The 23776-nt window shown below is 54.6% G+C and overlaps 6 protein-coding genes across 6 annotated transcripts; 2 read left to right on the forward strand and 4 right to left on the reverse strand.

The window, feature by feature from the left end:
* Positions 1-403: 403 nt before the first annotated feature.
* M406DRAFT_345560 (uncharacterized protein) lies at positions 404-3420 on the reverse strand (the record flags this gene model as incomplete). The annotated part of the gene is made up of 3 exons (XM_040922099.1): positions 2935-3420; positions 884-2835; positions 404-805 (listed from the first exon to the last, which is right to left on the reverse strand). The coding sequence occupies exons 1-3, from the start codon at positions 3326-3328 to the stop codon at positions 404-406; spliced, it is 2748 nt and encodes a 915-aa protein (XP_040778638.1). The 5' UTR covers positions 3329-3420.
* A 286-nt stretch (positions 3421-3706) lies between these two features.
* On the forward strand, positions 3707-5005 carry M406DRAFT_355653 (N-terminal nucleophile aminohydrolase). Its single transcript, XM_040923220.1, has 3 exons — positions 3707-3869; positions 3976-4514; positions 4630-5005. Exons 1-3 carry the CDS (start codon positions 3845-3847, stop codon positions 4801-4803), a joined length of 738 nt encoding a protein of 245 aa, XP_040778639.1. The 5' UTR covers positions 3707-3844; the 3' UTR covers positions 4804-5005.
* Positions 5006-5206: 201 nt separating this feature from the next.
* M406DRAFT_39996 (uncharacterized protein) lies at positions 5207-8417 on the reverse strand (the record flags this gene model as incomplete). Its single annotated transcript, XM_040924124.1, has 7 exons — positions 5207-5536; positions 5722-6319; positions 6409-6471; positions 6558-6781; positions 6827-7173; positions 7241-8257; positions 8348-8417. 7 exons carry the CDS (start codon positions 8415-8417, stop codon positions 5207-5209), a joined length of 2649 nt encoding a protein of 882 aa, XP_040778640.1.
* A 4691-nt stretch (positions 8418-13108) lies between these two features.
* Positions 13109-15727, reverse strand: M406DRAFT_90219 (family 78 glycoside hydrolase; the record flags this gene model as incomplete). The annotated part of the gene is made up of 6 exons (XM_040926171.1): positions 13109-13616; positions 13768-14077; positions 14167-14804; positions 14883-14964; positions 15079-15311; positions 15366-15727. The coding sequence occupies 6 exons, from the start codon at positions 15725-15727 to the stop codon at positions 13256-13258; spliced, it is 1986 nt and encodes a 661-aa protein (XP_040778641.1). The 3' UTR covers positions 13109-13255.
* A 1613-nt stretch (positions 15728-17340) lies between these two features.
* On the forward strand, positions 17341-19280 carry M406DRAFT_338403 (uncharacterized protein; the record flags this gene model as incomplete). Its single annotated transcript, XM_040921346.1, has 3 exons — positions 17341-17418; positions 17670-19151; positions 19185-19280. The coding sequence occupies 3 exons, from the start codon at positions 17341-17343 to the stop codon at positions 19278-19280; spliced, it is 1656 nt and encodes a 551-aa protein (XP_040778642.1).
* Positions 19281-19355: 75 nt separating this feature from the next.
* M406DRAFT_275307 (uncharacterized protein) lies at positions 19356-21183 on the reverse strand (the record flags this gene model as incomplete). The annotated part of the gene is made up of 3 exons (XM_040918248.1): positions 19356-19826; positions 20049-20196; positions 20618-21183. 3 exons carry the CDS (start codon positions 21181-21183, stop codon positions 19653-19655), a joined length of 888 nt encoding a protein of 295 aa, XP_040778643.1. The 3' UTR covers positions 19356-19652.
* Between the last annotated feature and the right edge of the window lie 2593 nt (positions 21184-23776).

Here is a 23776-nt window from a genome sequence, read left to right on the forward strand (position 1 = left end):
TATCGATAACTCACTTACTCAGGGGTCATGCGCCTGAAACTTTCCCCTGCTGAACCAAATTATTCGCAGATGATTTGGGGAACACACCTTTGCCCCTCTCTTGGCAACCTCCACCAGGATTGATTCTACATTGTTTTCTGGTCAATATGTGGTCCCCGCTCTCGTACCTGGTATCATGATTTGAATCTACAGCATTGAGTGTAAAAAAGCCGCCGCCGCCCCCCCTGTCCATTTTGACCATCATCCATCCATCCGTCATTTTCGAACGCCCATATACTTAGTTATAGTCAGTCAGTCAATCAGTCAGTGTGCGAGTAAGACCCGACGGACCGAGTAAAACGCCACTCAGCAATGCAAGTCGTCTCCAAGCCATATGCGTAATGCTCATGACCACACCAATTGCTCAACCAATTGTGGGGTCATCGTCATTTCTTAGTGTGTTGTGCTCCGTTCCCTGGCTCGCGGCACTCAGTCTCGCACAGAGGCTGAGAAGGACGACTGTTTCCGTCGCCGCGTAGTGATTCAAGGCATCGAGGAGGATCTTGAGATGCCGGCCAAAGTTGTACTCCCACGCCTTCAGCGTGTCCATGATCATAGTAAACTGCGCTTCGGGTGTCTTGGACGACTCGCCATGCGCCGACTGCCATTTCTCCCGATTCGCCTGTATCTGCTTCCACTGCTCGTCTGTAACGTTCCTCGGCTTGGTCGGACCCTGCAGGTCTGGATCCGCCCTCTCTAGGTTCCTCGTTATCCAGTCAATACTTGTTGTGAATGTATTGCAGTTGTTCATGAGCTTGGAGTGGACCTATAAAAGACAGCTGAAGTCAGCCTTGATCATTTGTCTGCAGCATGTCACGGCGCGCGCGCAGGTGCTTAGACTTACCCTGAGAAGCTTGCTGTTCGTCAACATGCACTCCTTCAGGCAGGTATCCAGGAAGTCCACATGGTCCTGCATCAACTCATCGACCGTCCGATCGAGAAGACCCTTGGACGTCCCATTATCCTTCGTCTTGAGCCGGGACATGAGCGACTGCCAATTCGGCTCTATAACCTCTGCCGTGCAGAAATACAGGAGCTGTTGGACAAAGACAAGCATGCGAGCCCTGAGCGTCCAAATGCGCCTCTTCCACAGCTCGAGCTCCTTGTTGGAGCTCTTCCGGTACCACACAAAACCTCGGGTCTGTACCTGCCATGCGATGGTCAGTTGCGCCTCGAGGTGGCGCAGAGACAAGAGGTACCGGAACAAGGCCTGGTATCTCCAGATTGTCTTCCGACTGATGACAAGCGACACTGGAAACGGTAGCGCATAGTCCAGCTGTAACGAGGTAAAGCCGTTGGCTCTCTTGTCGCTCTCGATCGGTTGGTCCTTCAGAGGCTGCAGCGACCCGCCCTCCTCAATTCCGGTGATATTAACAACGCGTTGGAGAGACTTGATGAGGGTGATCTCGTTCATCTGAACCTTCACATCCTCCTTGAAGGGATCCATAGCGACAATACTGCCTGGTTGTCTCAGTACCAAGTCAAGCAGCGACTGCAGCTTGACGGTATTGACAACCTGAACGGGCTTTCGCAGCTCGGAGGCCCCAAGCTCGAGGAAGTAGTTGAAATAGTCGGACGGGTCGAGGAAGAAGTAATGTTTTAGAGACCGCAGGCGGTCGGGCAGTGCATGTGTCGTGAGCAGCAGCTGCATCAAGGACTCGTTCGCGTGAGAGTAGGCATTGTTGACATTTTCCTGGAACCTGTTGTCGTCAAAGGATTTCGGCTTGTCTTTAACATCTTTGCTGACATCCACGCCACCACACTCCCGCACAACATTCAGGTACTTCCCGGCGAGGAGGCATTTTTCCTTGACCCCCTCTAGCTGCGGCGGAACCTCCTTGTCGCGGATGGTATACCGCCTCTCCCAGTACTCATCCGTATAGTCTTGTTGTAGCCTCTCCCGCCGCAAGCTTTTCTGCTCCTTGATCAAGAACTCGCCATGCGGATCATTGATGCTGCCATGATGTAGCCATTCGTTTAGCATGACCATGTACGGCCTGCTCGAGTCTCTGAGGAGCGTTGTGAGCAGCTCTCTCGCGGCTGGGTCTCCAGACATGTTTTCTAATCGTTTAGTGATGAGGCCGAGCACCACTCCTCCTTTACAGATCTTCTTGCCGGTCATATTACCCGGGACGAGTTCTCCACCATCCCTCAACTGCTCTAGAATCTGATCGAAGTCGTCCGCGCTGTCACTAGATTCGTCGGTCTCATCGTCCAGGAGAGCATTGCGTTTCAGCAGCTCATGTGCCAGCGAGTAGAGCTGGAACATCATATGACTCGTAGGTAGGATGTGGATATTGAGAACGTGTAAGGTGAAAGCGTCGTTTGTGAGGAATTGGGTCTCTAACTGGGCGATCAACACCAGGTAGTCCTGTAGGAACTTTCGTATTGAGGCGCACAGCGCATGGTTGACGGACCCAAATTCGTCGCGGCTCTGGACATCGACAAAGGTTTCCAGCGCCGTGTAGTACGTAGCCATCTTCAGCATGGACATCGTGAGGTCCTGTAAGCTCGGATCAAGGCCTGGCAGGATGCGGTATGGTGGACCGCCTAGCCGATCTCGTTCCTCGTTCGGATCGTATCCCTTGCCGAAGCGCACGTACTGACCCTCATAGCCCATGAAGACATATAAAAGATCTTCTAGTATAACGGCCTCTTGCGCTTCGAGCGACAATTCGGACAGCGGTCTGGGCTGTACTGACGAGGGCGCTTGTGAAGCCAGCGGCGGTATCGATATTCGAGAAGCCAGCGGCGCAGAGGTGTGCGGTACAAGGGTCGCTTCCGGTTCCCAAGGAGCTGTTGCCGCGCAGCATTAGCACATACACATACACACACACACACACACATCACGATCCATCATGCACATGTGGCATAGGCTGTTTGGGGCGCTCATGCCTTGCGGGGCCACCTCCTGCCTCACTTCCTTAGGTCTTGTCTCGGCATTCCTCCTGCCATCCGGCATCCTCGCCTGGGCCTTGGCCATGGATGGCATGTGTCTTCGGTCAGGGCTCTTCACTTTCGAGACCATCGCCTCGCGCGTCGTCGCCGTGTGTTTGTCGATGCGCTTCTCCCGCTCCTCGAATGACCTCATACTGTTCGTTCGCGGGTTGCCTGACAGTGTCCTTTTATGCGCTGGCCTCTCTGGTCCTGATGCTGGCGAGTTGCTCCCGGGTTTTTGTGTCCTAGAGGCAGTCTCCTGGGCGCTCATGCGGGGCGCCCGCGAGGATGTCTTGTCTGCCGCTGAGCCATTGCTTCTCCTGTTGTCGCCATATCTGGTTGGGGCGGACATGGCGACGAATCACATCTGCAGTCGCGACCATGCACTCGTCACCATGGCAAGTAGTGCGGTACGGTAGATGTGGTGCTGCGGCGGGCAGATTGTCTGATTCGTTCTGTTTACTATGGGAGCGGCAAGTCGCGATAAATTGGCGGGCACGGGCGCGTCACTGCTGCCAGAGCATACTACTATGTACCACCCCTGCGCGCGCCATAGGGGGGGGGGGCCTACTGCTGTGGTCAGTGCTTGCAACAGCAGTTGATCCGCTGGGGTCTGTAAACCCTGTACGTAGCTTCCGCAGCCAGCGACAGGGGTGCGTCACCCTCCTGCCTGGAGCTCAGCTTCAACAACGTCAAACAGCCAGCCGACCTTCCACGACTACTGCATCTTCCTGAACTCATTCCACCTTCTCGTACCCCTCCTCCCTCGCAGACTATTTCACTCGCCCAGCTCTTGAGAGAGCTTTCCCTGTGTCCTCCACAACGCCCATTTCTCCCTTCCAAATTCTTCACAACCAAAGCCGCCAAGATGTTTATGGCAAGATCAGAATACGGTCAGTCCTCCTCCCAACATCTCCTCCTCATTCTACCTTTGCAGTCTTCCCTCGATCCCATCCTCGCACCTTGGTTCCTGCTAACCCCACCTCTCCTCCCTACCAGACCGGGGCATCAACACCTTCTCCCCTGAAGGCCGCCTTTTCCAGGTCGAGTACTCCCTCGAGGCCATCAAGCTCGGCTCCACGGCGATCGGCGTCGCGACCAACGAGGGCGTCGTGCTCGGCGTCGAGAAGCGCGTGACGTCCACCCTGCTCGAGACCTCCTCCGTCGAGAAGATTGTCGAGATTGACCGCCATATCGGCTGCGCCATGAGCGGCCTGCAGGCCGACGCCCGCAGCATGTTTGAGCACGCCCGCGTCGAGTGCCAGAGCCACGCCTTCAACTACAACGAGGCCCTGCGCGTCGAGTCCTGCACCCAGGCCATCTGTGACCTCGCCCTGCGCTTCGGCGAGTCTGCGGACGGCGAGGAGAGCATCATGAGCAGGCCCTTTGGCGTGGCCCTGCTGATCGCCGGCTACGATGAGGACGGCCCAAGCTTGTACCATGCCGAGCCTACAGGAACCTTCTACCGGTATGATGCCAAGGCCATTGGGAGCGGCAGTGAGGGTGCGCAGGCGGAGTTGCAGAACGAGTACCACAAGGTGTGTTTCCTTATTTATCTCACCAGCCAACCAACCAATTTCTTCCTGCATTGATCATGAGTCTGCCGTCTCGATTGATACTAACAACCACTCCTTCTTTTTTTTTTTTTCACAGTCTCTCACTCTCACAGATGCAGAGACATTGGTGCTCAAGACACTGAAGCAGGTGATGGAGGAGAAGCTGGATTCCAAGAACGTGCAACTGGCAAGCGTGACCAAGGAGAAGGGCTTCCGGATATACACGGACGAGGAGATGGCTGCGGTCGTGGAGCGTCTACCCGCAAACTAATCACGCACGGACGTCAACCAAGAACACAACAATACCTAGTCATTGACAGGAGACCGAGATCCGCAAAAAGGGACTAGAGAAAGCGTCGGTGCCTTTGTAAGTAATGGCCTTGAGCATGGGCCAAAGAAAAGAAAGGGACAAGATCTCGCTTCATCTCAAATGTATGACGATTAGAGCAAATGTGAAACGAGAACTCATCAAGAAGACAGGAGGACATGATCCTCAGAAGGACGATCTGTATCATTATTCCATTGACAATTAGAAGGCACTGAAACCCACATCTGCATCGAAGAAGCGTCCTGTAACCCGCTCCGTGGAAGAAGACGCCTACACCTGGTCAGGAAATATTGGGGAAACACACAACAGAACCCAGTAAAACACCCCCCCCCCCCCTCAAGCCACCTCAGTCTTCTAAGCTTAACCTCTCCAGATCCTCATCAACACTCAGCAACCCGAACGCCACATGTGCCCGGTCCTTTCTCTTCAAAACAGGCCTGCTCTGACCATCCCCAATCTCCTGGATGCGCTCATCGATGCGGCGGGTCGTATAGCCATGCCGCAGCGCAGCAGATTCCGCCTCGGGCTCGTAAGGCGGCGTGACGCCCATCGCAGCGGCCTTGCGCCACGCGCCCTCGCATCCGTTGGCGATCTGCTTGCCCGTCTTCCATCCTGTCATGCGCGTGATGTCGTGAAGACGCCGAATCGCCCACTGTCTTTGTAATCTATCCCGAAACTGCCGAGGGTAAAAATAAAAATTAGCAAAGTCACAAGAGCTCATTTCTCTCCTTCTTTCACTGGGTGGACGCGAGGGGAGGGCAGAGGAAATGGGTCATTTTGTGTTTTTTTCTTTACCTGGATCGCACCCACGAAGAGTGGGAAACAGCACTCAATATACGCCGAGGCGATCAGCGAGCTCACCATCGTCTCGGCCGTCCAGTCCTCGGTGATGCCCGCGACGATCCTACCAATCTCGTTCGAAAAGGGCTCCGTCTGTTTCGCGCACATGTGCGCTGCGATCATTGCGAATGGCGGCATGCTTGGGTGCGACCTGTGCAAAACCACAAGGCCCATGTAGAAGTTCATCCAGATACCCGCGATACTATACGTGCGGTACGTACACGTGGGACCAAAAGGCGATTCCCGGGCGGGCTGGACGTCCTCGCTCAGGGCTTGAAAATCGGCACCAAGGCTCTGCTTGAACAAGTTGAACGCCGCAAGGATGGCGGTCCACTCTTCCGTGGCTTTTTGGGTGGACGATTCCAGGTCCAAATCTTCCCACGCCTGCTCGGCGGCAGAGACGAAGCTGTCCCGTGGTGGGCTGAGCCCGCGCGGGAGCTGGATGCTGCCGCGACCGGGAAACATGCCTGCGAACATGGGTGGAGAGTTTGGGCCTTTGGGCGATGTATTTGCGCCTCCTCGCTCGCGGGCTCTTGCTCTATGCTTGCGCGGGAGGTCGGTGGCGGCGTAGTTGGCCACACGGCCTAGGAGGAGGACCAAATGGTCGAAGGTGCCGAATCTGAGCCCGCATTAGCTTTATTAATTTTCACTCTCTAGAAAGCTGGAAGGGAGGAAAGACAGGAATCGAGCCAAAAAATTGTATCTTACATCTGGTTGATTCTGTTCATTGGTGCTCGTGGCGGACACTGCGTCCAGAGCTCATATTCCATACTGCTCCGGTGTCAGTCCCTCCTCGTTCGGTTCGATCGACATCACTTGGTTTGGGAAGGGGGAATAGGTGGTATGTCAGTACTCACAACAGCTTGGATCCGCCAAGCATGGCCTGATAAACATCCATCTTACAAAACCACCAATATAGGTCGGCGAGATGCTCGTAATTTTCAAGGTCCAGCGCGGTACAGCTCCGCATGTTCGGTTGCCACGAGCAGCCCGCTCCCTCCGCAAAGTAGACCTGTTTGCCAGTGAGGGTTCTCAGGAGGTCCAGGTCCACCTCCGCAAGCTCGTGGCTCGGGTGATCAGCCTGCGGCATGAAGGCCGCAAATGGATTCTGTGTCTCCAGTTCTACCCACTGCTGATAGCGTTGTCGGTGGATTGTCCAGATCTGCCTGCTCATCTGCCGAAACGGTGTCTCCCTGATGATCTGCCGCGCTCCCATCATATGTGTACACCACTTGTCGTGATTCGAAGTCCACACCTCGAAGAAGGCAAGTAGTAACGTGGCAGCCAACGTAGAAGGCTGGGCCCTTCTTTCAGCACTCTGATAAATCTTGGCGATCCTGCTGATACACCGACTAGAGTGTACCCATGGGGCCGTGGGAGCACCGCCCGCGAGCTCTGCCATCTGCAGGCTGCCCAGGGCGAGGATGGCTTGCAACAGAGCGGGATGATGGAAGGATTGCAGAGGGAAAACATCTAAATCATTGTCAATGAGGCTGCTTTGAGAGAATATGGATATGATTTGTGGCAGATAACAACTTACAAGTCCAGATATGCTGACTAGATCGTGGGATCGGTTCGCCGGAGAATGGTCGTGATGGATTACGCTCGTACGGATTGATAGCTGGAGCGGTGATGTTCACAAAGTACCAGAAAATGTCCCGCGTCTTTGCATCATTCAGCGGCGTGTCTGAGAGAGAGGGCATATAGTTGACCAGAACATTCTCGTGGGCAAGGGCATGGAATGACCTGACTTGTGTTCCGTACGGATCTAGCGACCTGTCGAGATCGTTCGTCATAATCGAGCCAATATCGTTTGCATCCAAGCTTGTGAGATGGTTGTTGGCGAGGATTTCGTCGTCCTCTGAATCCAGAGACAGATCTCCTTCGTCAAACACCCAGGACCCAGCTTCCTCGGATGGTTCAAGTCCTGTCGCGGAATATGACTGTGCTATGGGTGGATTCAACGTCATTTGGTGTAACATCGGGGCGGGTCTTCCTATGATAGAATGGGATGTATGTCGACGTTCAGGCAACGTGAAGCCATTCGGAGGCTGCTGCTGGGGCGTGGGCATCTGTTGCAAATCGAACAAGGCCGGCTGGCTCGTTCGAGTCGGAGAAGCTGTCATCTCAAGGCCTGACTGCGCATAGTAAGTCTCGGTTGGGATAGCACCCATGACGTACTGCGACTGATGGACTCCCAGGCCAAGAGAGGCCGTCGAGTTGGCTCGATGCAGGCCTGGATGGCCATGGATATAAGGGTAATGCGCTGGATTGCCGTATTCTAGATTCGGCGGTTTGGGCGCGATGATTGGAAGTGGACCCTGGGCCGAAGAAGACGTCTTTCCCTGACTTGCGGTCAATTGCGCATTGACGAGAGCCTCGGTCGGATCGTGATGATGGTGATACGGCAAAGGTCCGAAATGACTCCCAGGTATCGCACCCATTGGACTCTTGAAAACAACCCGCTGGTTGTAGCCCTCACACTGTCTCTTAGACTTGATACAGTTGTTGCATATCGGCTTGCCCTCGTCGCATTTGATGCGACGCTTTCGGCACGCTGTTGTAAGTCAAGATCAGCATTCACACGATGTGGAATAAAGTCGGTAGCCCTATCCCAAAGGACCACCACCAAAATAGTTTCACGTACTCAAACAGCCTGTCTTTGTCCGCTTCCTGATGTTTGGCTTCTTTGGAGGCGAGTTCTCCTTGTTGAGCATGGCAGGCGACGCTTCTCGAGGCTTGAAGTCATCGACGAGCGATTGTTCAGGAGCCATGGCGGCAACATCCATCTCTGGGGACGATACTTCTTCTCTGATGACTTGGTTCCTTCTTATGCTGATGTCGAGCGTTTTGTTCGAGGCCAAACGGTTGTCGTCGTCGTCGTCGTCGTCGTCGTTGTTGTTGTTGTTGTCTTCTGGCGTTGAACGCGATCTTGGGATGGTCTCCTTACATCGTCGGCCGGGGAATGGTGGCACAGGGCGTTGATCGCCCCAGGACCGCGCAGGTCAGGCTCAGACCACCTAAGGGGGACCCGGAAGTGCCGAAATCTGGGGATTTGAAAATACTAACTGGAGGGTCCTGGATATCCTAGTCGCAGCAGAAAATATCTGACCGAGACAACAGCTAACTGGGATGATTTCGAGAGGGAGCAAGACAGACCAATTATTTTCCGCCGTTGTGCGCAGTTACGTGTAGAGACCCAGGAGAGCAGGAAGCAAGCACCGCACTGGGGTGAGCAGCCCAGAACGTTTATAACGCACACCTCAACAGCGGCGACTGAAACAAGTCGGTGTAACTCGAGGTCTCCCTGGGGCGTGTCGGTAGAACAGAGGTTGGCTGGCCGCAGCTGTGGTCGTACCCGGGGCTTTGTATCTATACTAGTGGCCTGATGGCAGCCATGTACGCCCCTCTGCCATCTAGTCCTTGTGCGTCTTGCCCTGAGCTGTGACTCCCCTGGCTGTAGCTCGGAGAGTAGAGCGAGAGGACACAGCGCGATGCCAAGGTCAAGTCTGGCAGGCACAACGTTATCACACTGCAGACGCTGCGGCCACAACAAGGTAGAATGAGCTGGGCCGACGTTCGAGAAGGTCTGAGACCTAGGGTATCAGGCTGTTTGTTGATGGATGAGGGGACTTGATAGTGTTCTTGGTTGAGCCGCATTGGGGACGAGGTAGAACTCTTGCGGAGACTTGGGCACAAGTCGAGTGAGGTAGATGGGTAACGGTACACAGCAGCTTCTTTTCTTTATTTGAAATAATAATAATAATAATAACAAAAAGGACCGAGTAGATTACGATACCGTAGCGTATCCAGATTGCGATCCAGGTAAGACTTTTGACAAGAAAGTAAAGGGGGCAACATGTTAGATAGATGGTGCTCTCCCAATAGGCAGACAAGGCCCAGTGTAGTTTAAATACTGAATGCACAACTCGAACAGCTTCCTTCAAGCTCTTTTTCTCGATCTCGATCTCGATCCCTTCTCCTCACTTGAACGGGTTAAGACGCTCTCAAGGCTGAAAAAAAGGAGAAAACAATAAACAAAAGAAGAAAGAAAGAAGTCCAAGGATACGCCGAGATCTTTTTTTTGGGGGGGGGGGGGTGGGGGCAAGGAAGGGGACGTGCATATGAGGACGCAATGGATGTGCATGGCTGAACTAAGGAACATGCAATTCGGGAGCAATTGACCGAGAAGAGAGAAACAGAGAGGAAATGGAAGAAAGAAGAAGAAGAAAAAAGAGGAGGGTGGTTCAGGGCGATAACTTGCTAGGAAGATTTAAGAAGGGGAATTTTGACCCGAACTGTTTGCTTGCCGGAGCCTAAGAGATGACCCAACGTGGTTGGGATAGGAGGCAAGTGACTCGAGGGCACTGGCAGCGCAGAACATATCGAGGAGACTTGTGAAACGCACACGGGGTACTGGAGGTTGATACTGTAGCGTCGTCAACCCGGTACACACTCAAGAGTACCTGCAGGCCGTGTCCAACCCCTCCCTGTGAGCCAAGAAGCACAAGAGACATCTTGGGTACCGCTGTATGCATGACGGCCAGCAACAGCAGTGAGGGCGACAACAACGACTATCGCGTGACAAAAGGTCCGGGTGCCTTGCCTCCTAGCTCGGACGCGGGCTCTGGTTCTGGCTCTGGCTGCCCCTTTTGGTGACCGTCAGGCTCAGAGAGCAGCACATCAAGGCGGCCCCCTGCTTGGACATGCCTCCCCCCCCCCCACCGCCTCTCCCTCCGACCAGAGAAGCAAGACGATGCCTCCTGCCGAGCACTAGGCAAGGCAGACCGCCCTGGAAATGCAGTAAATGGCTTGTCTAGCGCCAGGTCATGAATAGGACTGAGAGACCCAGAAACCGCCACAGTCCAACCCCCGGTCCCGGTAATTTGTGACGATCGGGCGCACGAGGCTTAGCGCGAGAGATCCAGCATCGATGTGTTGTGACTGTCTGACTCTCTCTTGCCGGCTCGTGGGCACTGTGCGCTGGGAGAGAGAAGTGCATCATCTGGCCCCGTCTCGTCTTCTTGTCTCTGTCTCTGCTTGGTCCCCGATTCTCAGTGCTTCAATCCAGAAGCACCTTCCGCAGCAGCCAATCGAAGATGTGCTCATACTAAATCGGCGTTCCACAACGTGATATGCTGTACGACACAAACTCATCAGGAGGGGGAATGGCGGGCCGAAGGGGGGTTGAGGGAGAGGAGGGGAGGGGAGCGAGAGAGACAGACAAGGAGGGAGAATGTGAGACAGAGGAAGAAAAGCAGCAGAAGAATACTTGGCTGTGGAGAAAGTCGGGCGCGATTTCCTCGTCACGGCGGCCCTTGTCGAGAATATCGTACCGAGCAAGGAAGGTGCATTGATGAGATGAGGTCAATTTACTTACCTCATGTATTATGTAATCAACCTAACCTTCTGGGATGACCCTGCCGTGGGAAACATCTCACTGCCTATGCATGGTCCACTATCCTCATTCCTCTTCCCCAGCACGCATCCATTGGGGTTTTGCCCCCTCCTCTACGATGGCCAAAACCCTACAAGATCATATTCCACATGTCAAAAAATCATGGCTTCCGCACGGCCAGAAAACCCCTTCAACAAAACTTTATACTGTGGCGTCGAACATCCTGGCTAAGCGCGAAAGTTTGATAAAACAAGCAAAACGGACCCAGCCGATGGCAGATCTTGGCCCATCGCTCAAAGTCCCTTCCAGATACGAAGTTGGGGGGGTTTGGTCATTCACACCTGTCTTGGCCTTGGCCCCTCCAGAAGAACTATTGCCCACCATGGGTGGAGAGGGACATGACGCACGTTGATGGTCTTCGGATCACCGTTTTGCACCGAAGCCGCTGTCACTTTTCCCACGTCGATGACGCAGAAATTGGTCACCCTTCACTTCACATTGCAGCAAAGTACCAAGCAAAGTGTTCTGGATGCCTCACAGGGCCGTCAACCATCACCTCGGCAAGGAATCTGGACAAGCGTGAGGCTCGGCAGAATATGGTTCTCTACTCGAGGCCGGACATCGCAAGAATACGGAAACATCGGCCCTTCCTCCTTCAACGGTCGCCGTGCTAGTGAGAAGCGCCGGGCATAAGGCTGCTAGTTCCGCTGTCAAAAGCCCATGACAAGTCATTATGGCTTCCCGTGCGTTCCCCAAGTAGGAAACTGCCCCGGGCGACAAGTTCAATATTGGGGTAGACCAGGGGAAACACGATGGAGCTACCGGCACTTGCCCACAAGAAAGGCTCGATGCTGCGCCAGAGAGAGATGGAGGCTGAGGGACCAGACCAGTCGGCTTTATTCCTGATGTTGTAGTGAGCAGCCTTGCTCAAAGATGACGATGGCAGGCTTGTTTCATGCCACCTCAAGTCCGAGGGAAACGAACTAAGTTTTTGAAGAGGTCGACCACCTCAGGCGAACGCTCAGCCTGCAGCTGCCTCCAGGGGGTTTGTTTTGCCAGCTCGACCTCGCCCTCCGCAACCATTTACCTCATCTCGTCCTCCCTCATCACCATGGGATGGCATGGCAAGGCCCACACGCGTGCACACACACACACACACACACACACACACACACAGCGGTGGCGAGGCGCTTGTGCGACTTTGGGCATTACGGCCAAGCCGTCAGAGACATGATGTGGCTTGATCTCCTCGGGGGGCTTCTTTGAGCTTACCCGGCTCCCCCCCCCCTCCCCCCTCGGTCTCTCTGCCAGGCGCCAACAGTCATTGTAAACCCCAGAACCATCCTTCTTCGTTCTCGCCCACCCCCACCCCCCCTCCTCTCCCCCAATCCTTCTCACTTTCTCTCTCTCGGGGCCCACAGGTGCCACACTGAGGGGGTAGCGCAATCTGGTGTTGCGTTGCCCATGATCCCCCTTTCAAGTCATGTCAGGACCTTACGTCCGAAACTAATAGTAGCTCAGAGCTACAATGCTAGGCTCATCTGTTAGGCTCCATTCTTGACAGCACGTTCCATCACTTAGCCGTCTCCATTTCTTCTATCTCTGCTTGCTCCGGCGGACTGCAGGACTCTAGGCAGGCTCCGAGAAATGCCGCGCCTACTTACCTAATATTTGAATCCAGGCGACAGGATCGTCAGGCCGGTCGAAGATGGATTCGGCCCGGACAGTAGCTTACATCGGCAGACAAGACGAAGTTTATTCGTTCGGGACCGAGCCAGCCAAAGGGCCCATCTATACTTGTCCATGTAACCACCCTCGAACCCGATCCCGGAGAACCTTTCGACTAATATGAACAGCATTTTATGCTGTAACGTCACTAGCCAAAGCCGGCTCAAGATCTCAAAGACAGAGCCTCTCTAGGAAGGCGAAAAGGATTCCCTCTCAGAAGGGACAGATCACAAACCGATTTGTTCATGTTGAGAACACGACGACTTTCCAGGTCTCGTAATTCATGATCGATGGACGAATAGTGAATTATATATCGTTTTACTCAGCAAACGTCACACCTCTTTGCATCCCATGTCTAACGTTTCCTCCGCCAGTAGACGAGATGGAAGAAGAGAAATAATGATGGAAAAGTATAGGGGAAAAATCCTTCTAAGAAGTCAGTGCCCAGTTCCCACCACTCAAGCCAGTTGCCACGCCATCTGTCAGAGCGATCGTCTGTCCTGAACTAGTCGTCAAAGACCCCGCAGTATCGCTCGGCAGGACCACGTCGCCTGTGGTTCCGGCGGGCGTCTTGAAGCTCAAAGCTGTGATGCCACCGCTGCCGTCCGCGGTGATGTCGACCGTGAAGTTGCCCAAGGTCGTGGCCATGCCCGACGAGACGGTCGTGAGGTCGCCCACCGCAGGCGCTATCTTCCACTCCTGTCCGGCCGCGCTCACGATCTGGATGCCGGCGACGTAACGGCTGAGCAGGCTGGTTGGACCAGTCGACCAGCCGTGGGCAAGTGAGACCCTGCGAGAGCGCCCGAGGTCAGCTGTGGTGGCCCTCCAAACCCATCTGGTGTGTGAAGAGAGAAGGGGAGTGTGGTTTGGGTAGGAGGGGGCAGCAAGGAAAGAAAAGGAAAACACCTGGCCCTGACGGCGGTGGACTGGGACGCACGCACCTTGGGTCATTGGTATAGGGAGAGTAGTGTAGACTGCCATCAGCACTGTACCCCTCGATGAACGTCGAGTTGGTCATCCTCGGGTCGTCCAACATAAAGTCACCCCACTGTATACGCATAAGCTCCAGCGCTGCCTCGGCGTCACCCGCAACAAGGTGCGCCTCCAGCTCAAATCCACTAGCAAAGGGCGAGATGGTCGCCGGGGTGCTTGCACACTCGGGCGCAGGGGCACCGTACTGGCCCCACCGGGACTTCAGGTTGCTAGAGATGGAGCTGACCTGCGAGGAGTTGAGAGTCAGGTTGGCAAGCGCTGGACGACGGGGAGTCAGCAAACTGAGTGGTCACTGCTTGGTTTGGGCCAGCTCTGATAAAACAGCGTGCTGGCGAGGCGAAACGTACCAGCGAAGCTATTCCCATCCTGCGGAGTCATAGTCGTGGTCTCGTTATCAACGTAAAAGCCCAGGTCTTCCCTCCATAGCAACGAGTTCGCTGCCACCTTCAATCTCGCCGCCGCAGCACTCCACTCCGTCGCGGCCGTGGCATCGCCCAACACGCCGGCCAGCTCGATCCCCAGGTTCAGAACGTAATACAAGATGGCATTCGCTTCGATATTATGTCCACCCATGCCACTTCTCAGCCAATCCGCGCTGGACGTGACATCCATCAAGCCCGTGTCATCTACGTTGCTGAGAGACCAGCCCACGCCAAGCTTGAACTGGTCCCAGTATTGGGTAATCCAGGCCTGATCACCGGTATAATGGTAGTAGTTGTACATGCCGATCAGGTTGTGGAGATGATATGTGAAGGAGACTGCGTTGATGATACTAAAAAAGGGCACACCGACGTAGGGCAGGAGACCTGCGGCGGTCTGGAGGAGGAGGAGGGATTCCATCGAGTTCTTTATGGCGTCCATGTCGTAGGTGCTGTAGGCAATGGAGGGCCCGGAGATGAACATGTCGCCTGGCCAGACGAGGGTGTCCCGCTTGGCGCCGTCCACGAGGCATACTGATCCATTAGTTATGGTGTAGTTGTAGTACCTTGGAGGTGGTAATGATTCCCTTCATTAGCTAGCTGCATCATAGACTCGCCAGGATTCATGCAATATAGACACATACCAGGTCTGAAAGGTTGGCGGGTCTACTTGACCATTCTCATGAATCAGCGCATCTCCGTATTGAGGGTCAATGCTGCAAAGCTCTGTAGAAAAATGCTTGTGTCAGTAAATTTTTTTTAAATTTTTTTAAATTTTTTGGCAGTTTACAATGCATCGCTCGAAACGACCGTCCGTGTGAGTTTGAGAATAGTACGTACGATTTGTATACGCTCCTGCATACCAGACCCTGTTGATAAGCTCATCATCACTGTGAAAATATCCTGTATAGCCTTGCAGGTCCGAGGTAGGCGAAGCTGTATAGTAGACAGCAAGGCCAGTCAGCTCAATGTCGCCGGTCCCGTTGTTCTTGAGACTTAGGTACCGATAGCCGCCTCTCGCATGCTTTCTGTCTACCGTGTATAGGCCAGCGCCCTGTCCGACGGGCAGGAATCTGCGCACAGAGTATGAGCCGAAAGTCATCTCCAGAAAGAGACAGTGATCTCACATGGGTTCATCCAGACCATAGGTAGCCGTAGAATCGCTGGCATTCCCGCTGATCCACTCGCTGGACTCGGTGAATGTGATCCATATCACGGCATCCTCTGAGTAGACCGAATCTCCAGCCACGAGAGAGACCTGGCCAGCAATGTTCTTGCCAAAGTCGAGGGTAACGGCAGATGATGCCTCGAATGTCACTGTGCTGTTGGCACCGTTGAGCAGCCCCTCGGCATTGCTAACGGTACCGTTGACATTATATACGGAGACTGGATAGACAGTTCGAGAGGAGGGAGCCAGGATGTACTCGCTGTAGGGCGCCGAGGATACTACACCCAAGAAGGAGAAGAAAATAAGGGCGGGTAGTCTCATCATATCAACGACTGGCTACGGCGCGGTAGGAGAAAGACAAAGCAGAAGGTTTTCCCGCGGGATGAGAGGAGACAGGTCTCTCACAGTTTTCAAGGGAGATACCTAACGATATATTGTGCTAAGGAGGACAAGAGTGTGACTCGAAAGGACACAGTGGGGAACAACCATGGCTACCCTCCTCGCACAGATTTGAGTGAGAGTAAACCTACATTTTATACGCAGACTTGCCGACCGCCCGCCGTCCTGGCGGTGTCCAGGAATCTGACGGGAGACAAGCCCCGAGCAGGGCACAAACCTAAAGACGAGAGGCCGGGAGAATATAATAGCGAGCACGACGTCAGACCGTCACCATCTCGGGTCATCTCAAGAGCGGCGATAGTTCTCGTGATGTCGTCTTCGCTCTGTACTACTTGAGAAGGCAGAGAGGGCGGTGGTGAGGAATGTCCATGCGGGCGGGAGGCACTATCTAGTCGCGTGGGCGCCCGTCTCCTGCAAAAGTTGACTAGTAGGTCACCATCGGCAAGATGACATATGCAAGCAGAAGACCAGCAGACCATGCGTTGGTGGCTCCTCTCTCGGCCTGGATGCTGTCCGAGCTGGGCTGCTGGGTCGCATGCAGGAGCCGGCGTCCGGGCGTGATAGACTCTGGGGAAGGGAGCATCGAGTGCGGAGAAGCAAGCAAAGTTGGGTCAGGCGTGCTACCTTGTAGGCCGAAGAACCTGCTTTCCTTTTTTTTTCTCTCTCTCTTTGTTTCCTTCATTTGTCATGGCGTATCCGGCACGTTGTTCATGGATGTGAGGAGAATGGCTTGCGAGTCTCTGGTTAGAAATGCTGCCATGCCGGCGTTTGTGTCAGCAGCGGGCTGACATGTCTCTGAACTGGAGGCAGCATCGGGAATGAATAGGCCAATGGGAGGGACAGAGGTTGAAGCAGGCTGTTTTTCAATTCTGTAAATTCAAATGTGCGTGTGTGAGTTCCTGAGAGTCAGTGCCCCATGTGATTTGATCTTTTGGGATGCAGATTTCGTTCACTGTTGGTATGTCGGTACCGTGTGCAAAAAGAGGAGGTGCGTATGATCAAGGGTAGTAGAGGGTTCTATCTGCTATAATACCGTATGTAAGTACAAAGTATTGCACTATAGTCCGGTAGATATGACAAGGTAGTACTGACAAGTTTATCCACCTGGGAGACTCAAGAGCACTGCGTTGTGACTGGGATGGTGATGAGAGAGCAGATCTTGTGTATTTGGCGAGTGATTGGTTGCACGAAAGGAAGAGGAGAGGGCCTGGTTGGAAGAGGGGGTGATTGACCTGACGTTGAGTTTGTGAAACCAGGGGAGGGGAAGTTAAGACCGATTGCCGTGAGAAAAGAGAGGGTACTATGGTACCGTCATGTACTACGGTGCTTGATTCTCTGCGCTAGGCTGGGACAAGGGGTCGCACATTACACCTTGAAGGGACAGCGCTCAGTATAGCAATCAAATTGATCAGATCAAGTAAAGTTCGTTGGCAGAGAGAAAAAAAAGCTTAGATCTGCAGATTCAATCTCATTCGAGGTAGGAGTATTGGCATATGCTCATTTGGGAAGATTGTCTTCATAGTGGGATTTGCTGAATGCTTGGACGATTCGACCTTAGAAGTTGCCTAGTTGGGCATGGACAGCCTGTAAAGGCACCCCTGCTCACCAAGAGCGTGCGTGCCCACTGCAGGTACCAAGGCTTTGGCGGCCCTCCGTCTCCCCAAAAGCCAAAGTGGGGCATTCCAAAAATTCCTCCTAGCATCAAATAAATCTCACACGGCTGAAATGCAACTCTGCTCTTAAATACACATCGTGGCACATGATGATAATTGTCACAAAATCCTTACCCACATCTCACAATAATCTCTCTATCTCTTCAACAAAAATCCACACCCTCCCCAGCGGCTGAACTTGACAAGCAAAGTCTCGTCTGCCCGTCATGTTCGCGGTGAAAGGATGGTCCGTCTCAACAGAGAAGCTGAAGCCTGAGGTCGCCAGTGCGGCCCCAAACGCTCCCGGCCCCAAGAAGTCTAAGAAGAGGAAGAGACAGGCTGGGGCTGACCAGGTCACGTCCTCTAACGTGGCTGATCTTTGGGAGCAGGTCATGGAGCGCGAGAATGCCCAGACGCAGGCGGGAAAGCCTCAGCAGTCGCAGCCAGGGGAGAAGAAGGCGAAGAAGGATAAAAAGAAGCGGCAGAAGCTGGACTCGGACCCAGTACTACCTTTGGAGGAGAAAATTGAGGCACATGGGAACGATAAGGCCTCCAAGCCTGATGACAAGGCGGCCAGGAAGGATGACAAGAAGGAGAAGGCAAAGAAGGACAGACAGATGCCCAAGGACGCCGCAGCGGCAGCAACAGCAGCCCCAGCGCCATCCGAGCAGGCCCTTGTGCCCTCAGTACCACCAGCACCACCAAAACTCACCCCTCTCCAGGCCTCGATGCGCGAGAAGCTGATCTCGGCACGCTTCCGCCACCTCAACGAGACGCTCTACACCCGGCCCTCTGCCGAAGCCCTCTCCCTCTTCGCCGGCTCTCCAGAGATGTTCACAGAGTACCACGAGGGTTTCCGGCGGCAGGTTGAGGTCTGGCCCGAGAACCCCGTCGAGGGCTACCTCACCGACATCCGCACAAGGGCTCGCGCCCGGCACCCGCCCAGGGACAGCAGCAGGAGAGCCGCCCCTGGGGAGAACGGCGCCGCCCCGCCCCAGCCGCAGGCGCACCTCCAGCCCCTCCCGCGCAACCGCACGACCAACGTCTGTACCATCGCCGACCTCGGCTGCGGAGACGCCCGGCTCGCCGCCGAGCTGCAGCGCGACAAGGGCAAGCTCCGCCTCGAGGTCCTCAGCTTCGATCTGCACAGCCCGTCCCCGCTCGTGACCAAGGCCGACATTGCCAACCTCCCGCTGGCAAACGGGTCCGTTGACGTCGCCGTATTTTGCCTGGCGCTCATGGGCACTAACTGGGTCGACTTCATCGAGGAGGCCTACCGTGTCCTCCGGTGGAAAGGCGAGCTGTGGGTCGCGGAGATCAAGAGCCGGTTCGGCAGCGGCGCGGCTGGGCCTGGTGGCAAGAAGGGAGGCGGCGGCGGTCGTGTTGTAGAGCATAGCGTCGGGCACCGGCGCAAGCCGGCTGCGGGGAAGAAGATGGCGGGCGGCAAGGGCGCTGGCGAGGACGGCGCTGTGGACGAGAAGACGCTGCTGGTTGAGGTGGACGGCGTCGAGGACAACAGACAGCAGACGGACGTCTCGGCGTTCGTTGACGTTCTGAACAAGCGCGGGTTCATGCTGGTGGGCCAGGACCAGGGCCAGGGGGCGGCCGCCATCGACCTGAGCAACAAGATGTTCGTCAAGATGCGGTTCATAAAGGCCGCGCCGGCCGTCAAGGGGAAATGTGTGCGGAAAGAGGTCGAGAACGACCGCAGCAAGCTTGGGGGGAAGCTGCCGACCATGGCCAAGAGGCCCAAGTTTATTGATGCGGAAGAGACGGTGGATGAGGCTGCGGTTTTGAAGCCTTGTGTATACAAGATCCGGTAGACAAAGAGAAAGTACGACAGCAAATATCAGAAGAAAACAAGACACGACCAGCACAAGTGACAGTATAAGTAGACCCATGGTTTTGACAATATTAACCCGGGGCTATAATCTGCGCTTCTATGGCCTCCACTTGAGATGAGTACTCCTTACGGTTTCTTGTCCACATCTTGACGACAGGCTCACGAATATTCACAATGTATACACCACTACCTTTTCCCTTTGGCATTACAGTACCTTCCATGTGGCTCTGTCCGCTATGCACATGCACATTGTCTCGAAGAAAGACAGCAAAAAAGAGAGGGATCACCGGTCACAATCATAAGGTTTCCCAGCTGTGATTGCGACGGTACTTGACGCTGAATGTCTTGTCGTTCATTGGTCGAAGAGCAAGCCGGCGGCATACTCGACGTTGCCTCCAGTGGCGTGAAGGGCGTTGATAACCGCCTCTCTCGAGAATCCCAGCTGCACAAGCTGCTCGATGGCCTCGTTGGGGAAGCTCGGCTGTGCTTGCTCTGTTTGCTGTGCTTGCTGTGCTGGTTGCGCTGGCTGCTCTCGTGCCCGACTCGGTGGCCCCAGCAGTGCCGCAGCTAGTGGCGGAGGGGCGGGAGGTCCCGGTGCTGGCGATGTCGGGAGGGTTGCGGACAGGTCTGGATGTTGACGACGTGGTGTTCGGGATGGACCTGGAACTGGAGATGGTGTGAAGCCCGATGTTGACGACGACGAGGGTCCAGAGGCGCCAGGAGCCCCGGGGCCGGGGCTTGTGCCAACTTGAGAGACGGTTCCAGACTTGGCACCAATGGCCATACCACTCGGACCAGCAAGCTTCGGCTCCACGGCGAGAGCCTCCTCAACCTCCTTTGGGATATCTGCCTCGCCGAGGAACGGCACCTCGACACCCTGGATCAAGAGCTTGTCCCTGCCGAGGTCGAGACAGGCCTGGTGCCGCTTGAGCATGTCGAGCCCCAGCAGGAGCTCGACGTTCTTCCCCTCCATGACGGTGAAGCTGCAGGGCAGGAAGAGGCTGCCAATCTTGATCTGTGCCGAGTGCACGCGGCCCATGATCATGGCCGTGCCGACACCCTTGGCTATGCCGGCGAACCGCTTGTCGACCAGGCGCATGATGTTGCAGGCTTCTGCGCACGCTGGAGACATGATGGTTGTCTGTGCACCAGAGTCCACAAGGGCCTTGAGCTTGTGGCCATTGACCTCGACGTCGACGTAGAGCATGTGCACGCGGCCGAAGACTATGGCACCAAAAGGGTCAGTCAGTGATGATGAATAGTCGGACAGCCTTAGACCTGCCGCACAGCGAAACAGAGAGGGGGGAGGGATATGACTCACCTTCGGGGTTGTGCTCCATCGCATTCTGCAAGTTCTCCATGACCCTCTCCTGGCGGATCATTTCTTCGATCTTTGCCTGTGCCTCGACGTCAAACGGGTCTGCATTCAGTGCTGCTATTTGCCGCTGTCTCTCGGCCTTGTCCCTGAACTCTCTGTCCGCGGCATTTCTGAACTCGGCGGCAAACTGCTGTGGGTCGTTGATGTGATCGGCCAGGCGCGGCTGTGTCCTGCGTAGCTCTGGTATCAACGAGGGGTTCCCCAGGAACTGCAGCCTGATGACCTCGGGATCCGTCTGCACCGCAGACCGCGGGGCGCCCGGCTGCTGCTGGTTCTGGGTAGAAGACCCAGCTTGGCCGCTGCTGGAGGAGTTATTGGTAGGTACACCGGTGCTCCCGCGCATGTCACGGACGTGGAGGGCGAGCATCTCGCCGTCGCCTATCGACAGCTCCTCCATGGTCTTGTTGTTGTCGGAGATCAGCCGGCCGTTGTGGTAGAGATGCTGGGCGGCGGGGTCGATATGGGTTTCGCCGTGGATGGAGCTGCGGAGGGCCTCGACGGTCATCTCGGGAAAGACCTCGAGGGTGAGGAGGTCCTGGTCCTCCGCATCGGGATTCGTGATACTCAGCGTAATTCTCCTGTGGGGACACGAGGCTTGGTCAGCTTTCCAAGATATCCCCGACCAGACGACGGTAAACAAAGGGTCTGATGGGGGCCTACATTGTAATCAAGTTCGTGTGAGTGACAGGGCAGGAGAGCCTGAGATCTCGCGAATGTCTTCGGAGTAAAGGAAAGGTTCAAGTCAAGCTTGTTGTGGAGGAGGAGGAGGTGGTGGTGGTAGTGGTAGCGGTGCGGGCATGACAATGATTTATTACACCGATGGTCGCGAGAACGAACGTGTGGGTTCCCAACAAATACGTCAGCGGACGGGGAGCGGTAGTAGGAGGGGCACATTCAAACGGCTCACGGGCCTGTCCTTCAAGTTCTGGACCACCCAAGCAGCTGAAGGTGGGGCACCTTTAGTGGGTGGGGATAGGGCATGTACCAAAGTAGGGCGCTGTGGTGGGACCCAGGGGGCAATGCTGGTGACCTGCGGGAGGGTGCAAAGAGGTCCCTATTGGGGACGAGGCAAACAAGAAACAAATGACCACAGGAATAGCGACCGTTCGAGACCATGCAGGCAACCGTAAATGTGTTCCATCTTCTCTACACCAGATCATCCGGCAGATAAAGAGACGAGCTGCATGCCTCATTCGCAAGTTTCTTAAACAAATGCTCCTCTATAGAAGGATGTGCTCTGGATAGAAGGCCTGAGGACGAGGTTTTAAAAGATGGTAGGCGTGTCGGGCTAGGGCTCGTAGAGGCTGACAGGGCCTCCACCAGACCAATCCAGCGCCTGTGGTTCCCCCTGGACCCGAAGCTAAGTAGTAAGAAAGCGGCAGAGTACAGTATGGTGCAACGTTAGAGCTGGGGCACGTCCGGGGCTGATGCGAGCTTCCGATCTCCGTGTACCCCTGTGCCCGGGAGATATCCTTTGATCGTGAAACGCAGCCTTGGAGGTCCCTTTCTTGAAAGCGGCCAGGAGACACGAAAGTGCCAATCACGTAGAACTCCGATAGGCTGCAGGACCAGACATGAGGAAGATGTATTATACAATATACTACTGTCTCAACCAATGAGGTAATTTGTTAGTCTGTTATATATACGAGTAACGAAAGACTGGTGGTAACCGGTATACAATTGTAGAACCTCTTTAATCTGATCCCCTCACACAACTCTCTCCTCATCTTGAAATCTACTTTTCACTGGCCAAGATTGGAAGTGGTGTGAGGGGCCAGGTCGTTCCATCTGTTTGTTTTTCTTTCTCTTCTTCTTTTCCCTCGACGCACGCTGCTGCCCAACTCCTGCCGATCACCTCAACCTTTTTCCAACATCACTAAAGCATGCATCGCTGCTACTAATCTTTTCAGCCCTCTCTATCTAATTAACTATTTCGTCCAGCATTGCCATTCTGAGCTACCTGCATAGAATACCACCAAACCTAACAAGAGCCGACCGTTGCACGCTTCCCATGTCTTGCAGCTCCCCCTCTTCTTCCTCGCGCCAAGCCCTTGAGGGGAAGATGCGAATAGGCAGGGTTGGTTTTTTTTTAAGGGTAAAAACCCAGTACCTCTATTTTCTCTCCCTCTTTCTACCTTGTCAATCTGGTCGTACTATGGTACCTGCTGCAGACCGGTCTGCTCGTTTCTGGCCTGCGGGCTATGCCGTGCATATTCCGACTTGCAGAAGCGCAGACCAACATGGATAAGCCATTGAAACGTACTATGGTAGACAAGCAAAAGAGCCCGACTGGGAGGGTCGATCAATGGATCAGGATTGGTCAGCCTCAGAAGCGAGTTTAATCTTTGGGTGGGGGAAGGGAAGAGGTGGGGGGGGGGGGAGGTAACGGGATCAGAGTTGCGAATGATGAAGGGGAGACGAGCACAAGCGCCCCCTGCCCCGGCCATTCTCGCAAAAAGAACTTCTTCTGATGTGCTCGAGGTTGCGTGGCAGGCGGCAAAAGTGAAGGAGAAGAAAATGGAAAGAAAATCTTATTCCCAGACATAGACAAGAGTGAGTGAGTGAGTGACCGACTGGTCCTATTCCCAAGCCAGTCTATCTTATCCTTCAACGACCTGTATAGGTAAAGTGGAACTCCTGGTTATAGGCTCTCGTCCGTCCTCTCTAGTCGCCTGTGCCGGGTACAGGGGTAACAAGCCTCGTGACTGCACTAAGCCCCACTGCCGGGGCGATCAAGAAGAGTCTCTCCAAGATGACCGCAAGAGGCCATGTAGATCCGTCCGATGGGTCACGCTGGCCGGCCTGCATATTTCTTATTTCTTTATTCCTACTTCGTTTTGTATTTCTTCCAAAGCGAACGAGTGAATATGATTGATTGATTGTCTCTAAGGAGTCTCTGGGTGTCTTATCAAGACATCCGCGTATTGAAAATTTTGAAGCTCTCAAGAGAAGGAAAGAATACCCTGGTGCTATCTGGTCATCCTCGACCTTGGCTCCCCTCCTCGCGTCTCGGAGAACCTCGATTGACTGAATCGTAAACCTCTCCTATCACGTCGACACAGCAATTGCGCTGGGGGGTTGACTGCCCCTGCGGTGCA

The sequence above is a fragment of the Cryphonectria parasitica genome (assembly GCF_011745365.1).
Source record: "Cryphonectria parasitica EP155 unplaced genomic scaffold M406scaffold_3, whole genome shotgun sequence".
In the NCBI taxonomy this organism is placed as follows: domain Eukaryota; kingdom Fungi; phylum Ascomycota; class Sordariomycetes; order Diaporthales; family Cryphonectriaceae; genus Cryphonectria; species Cryphonectria parasitica.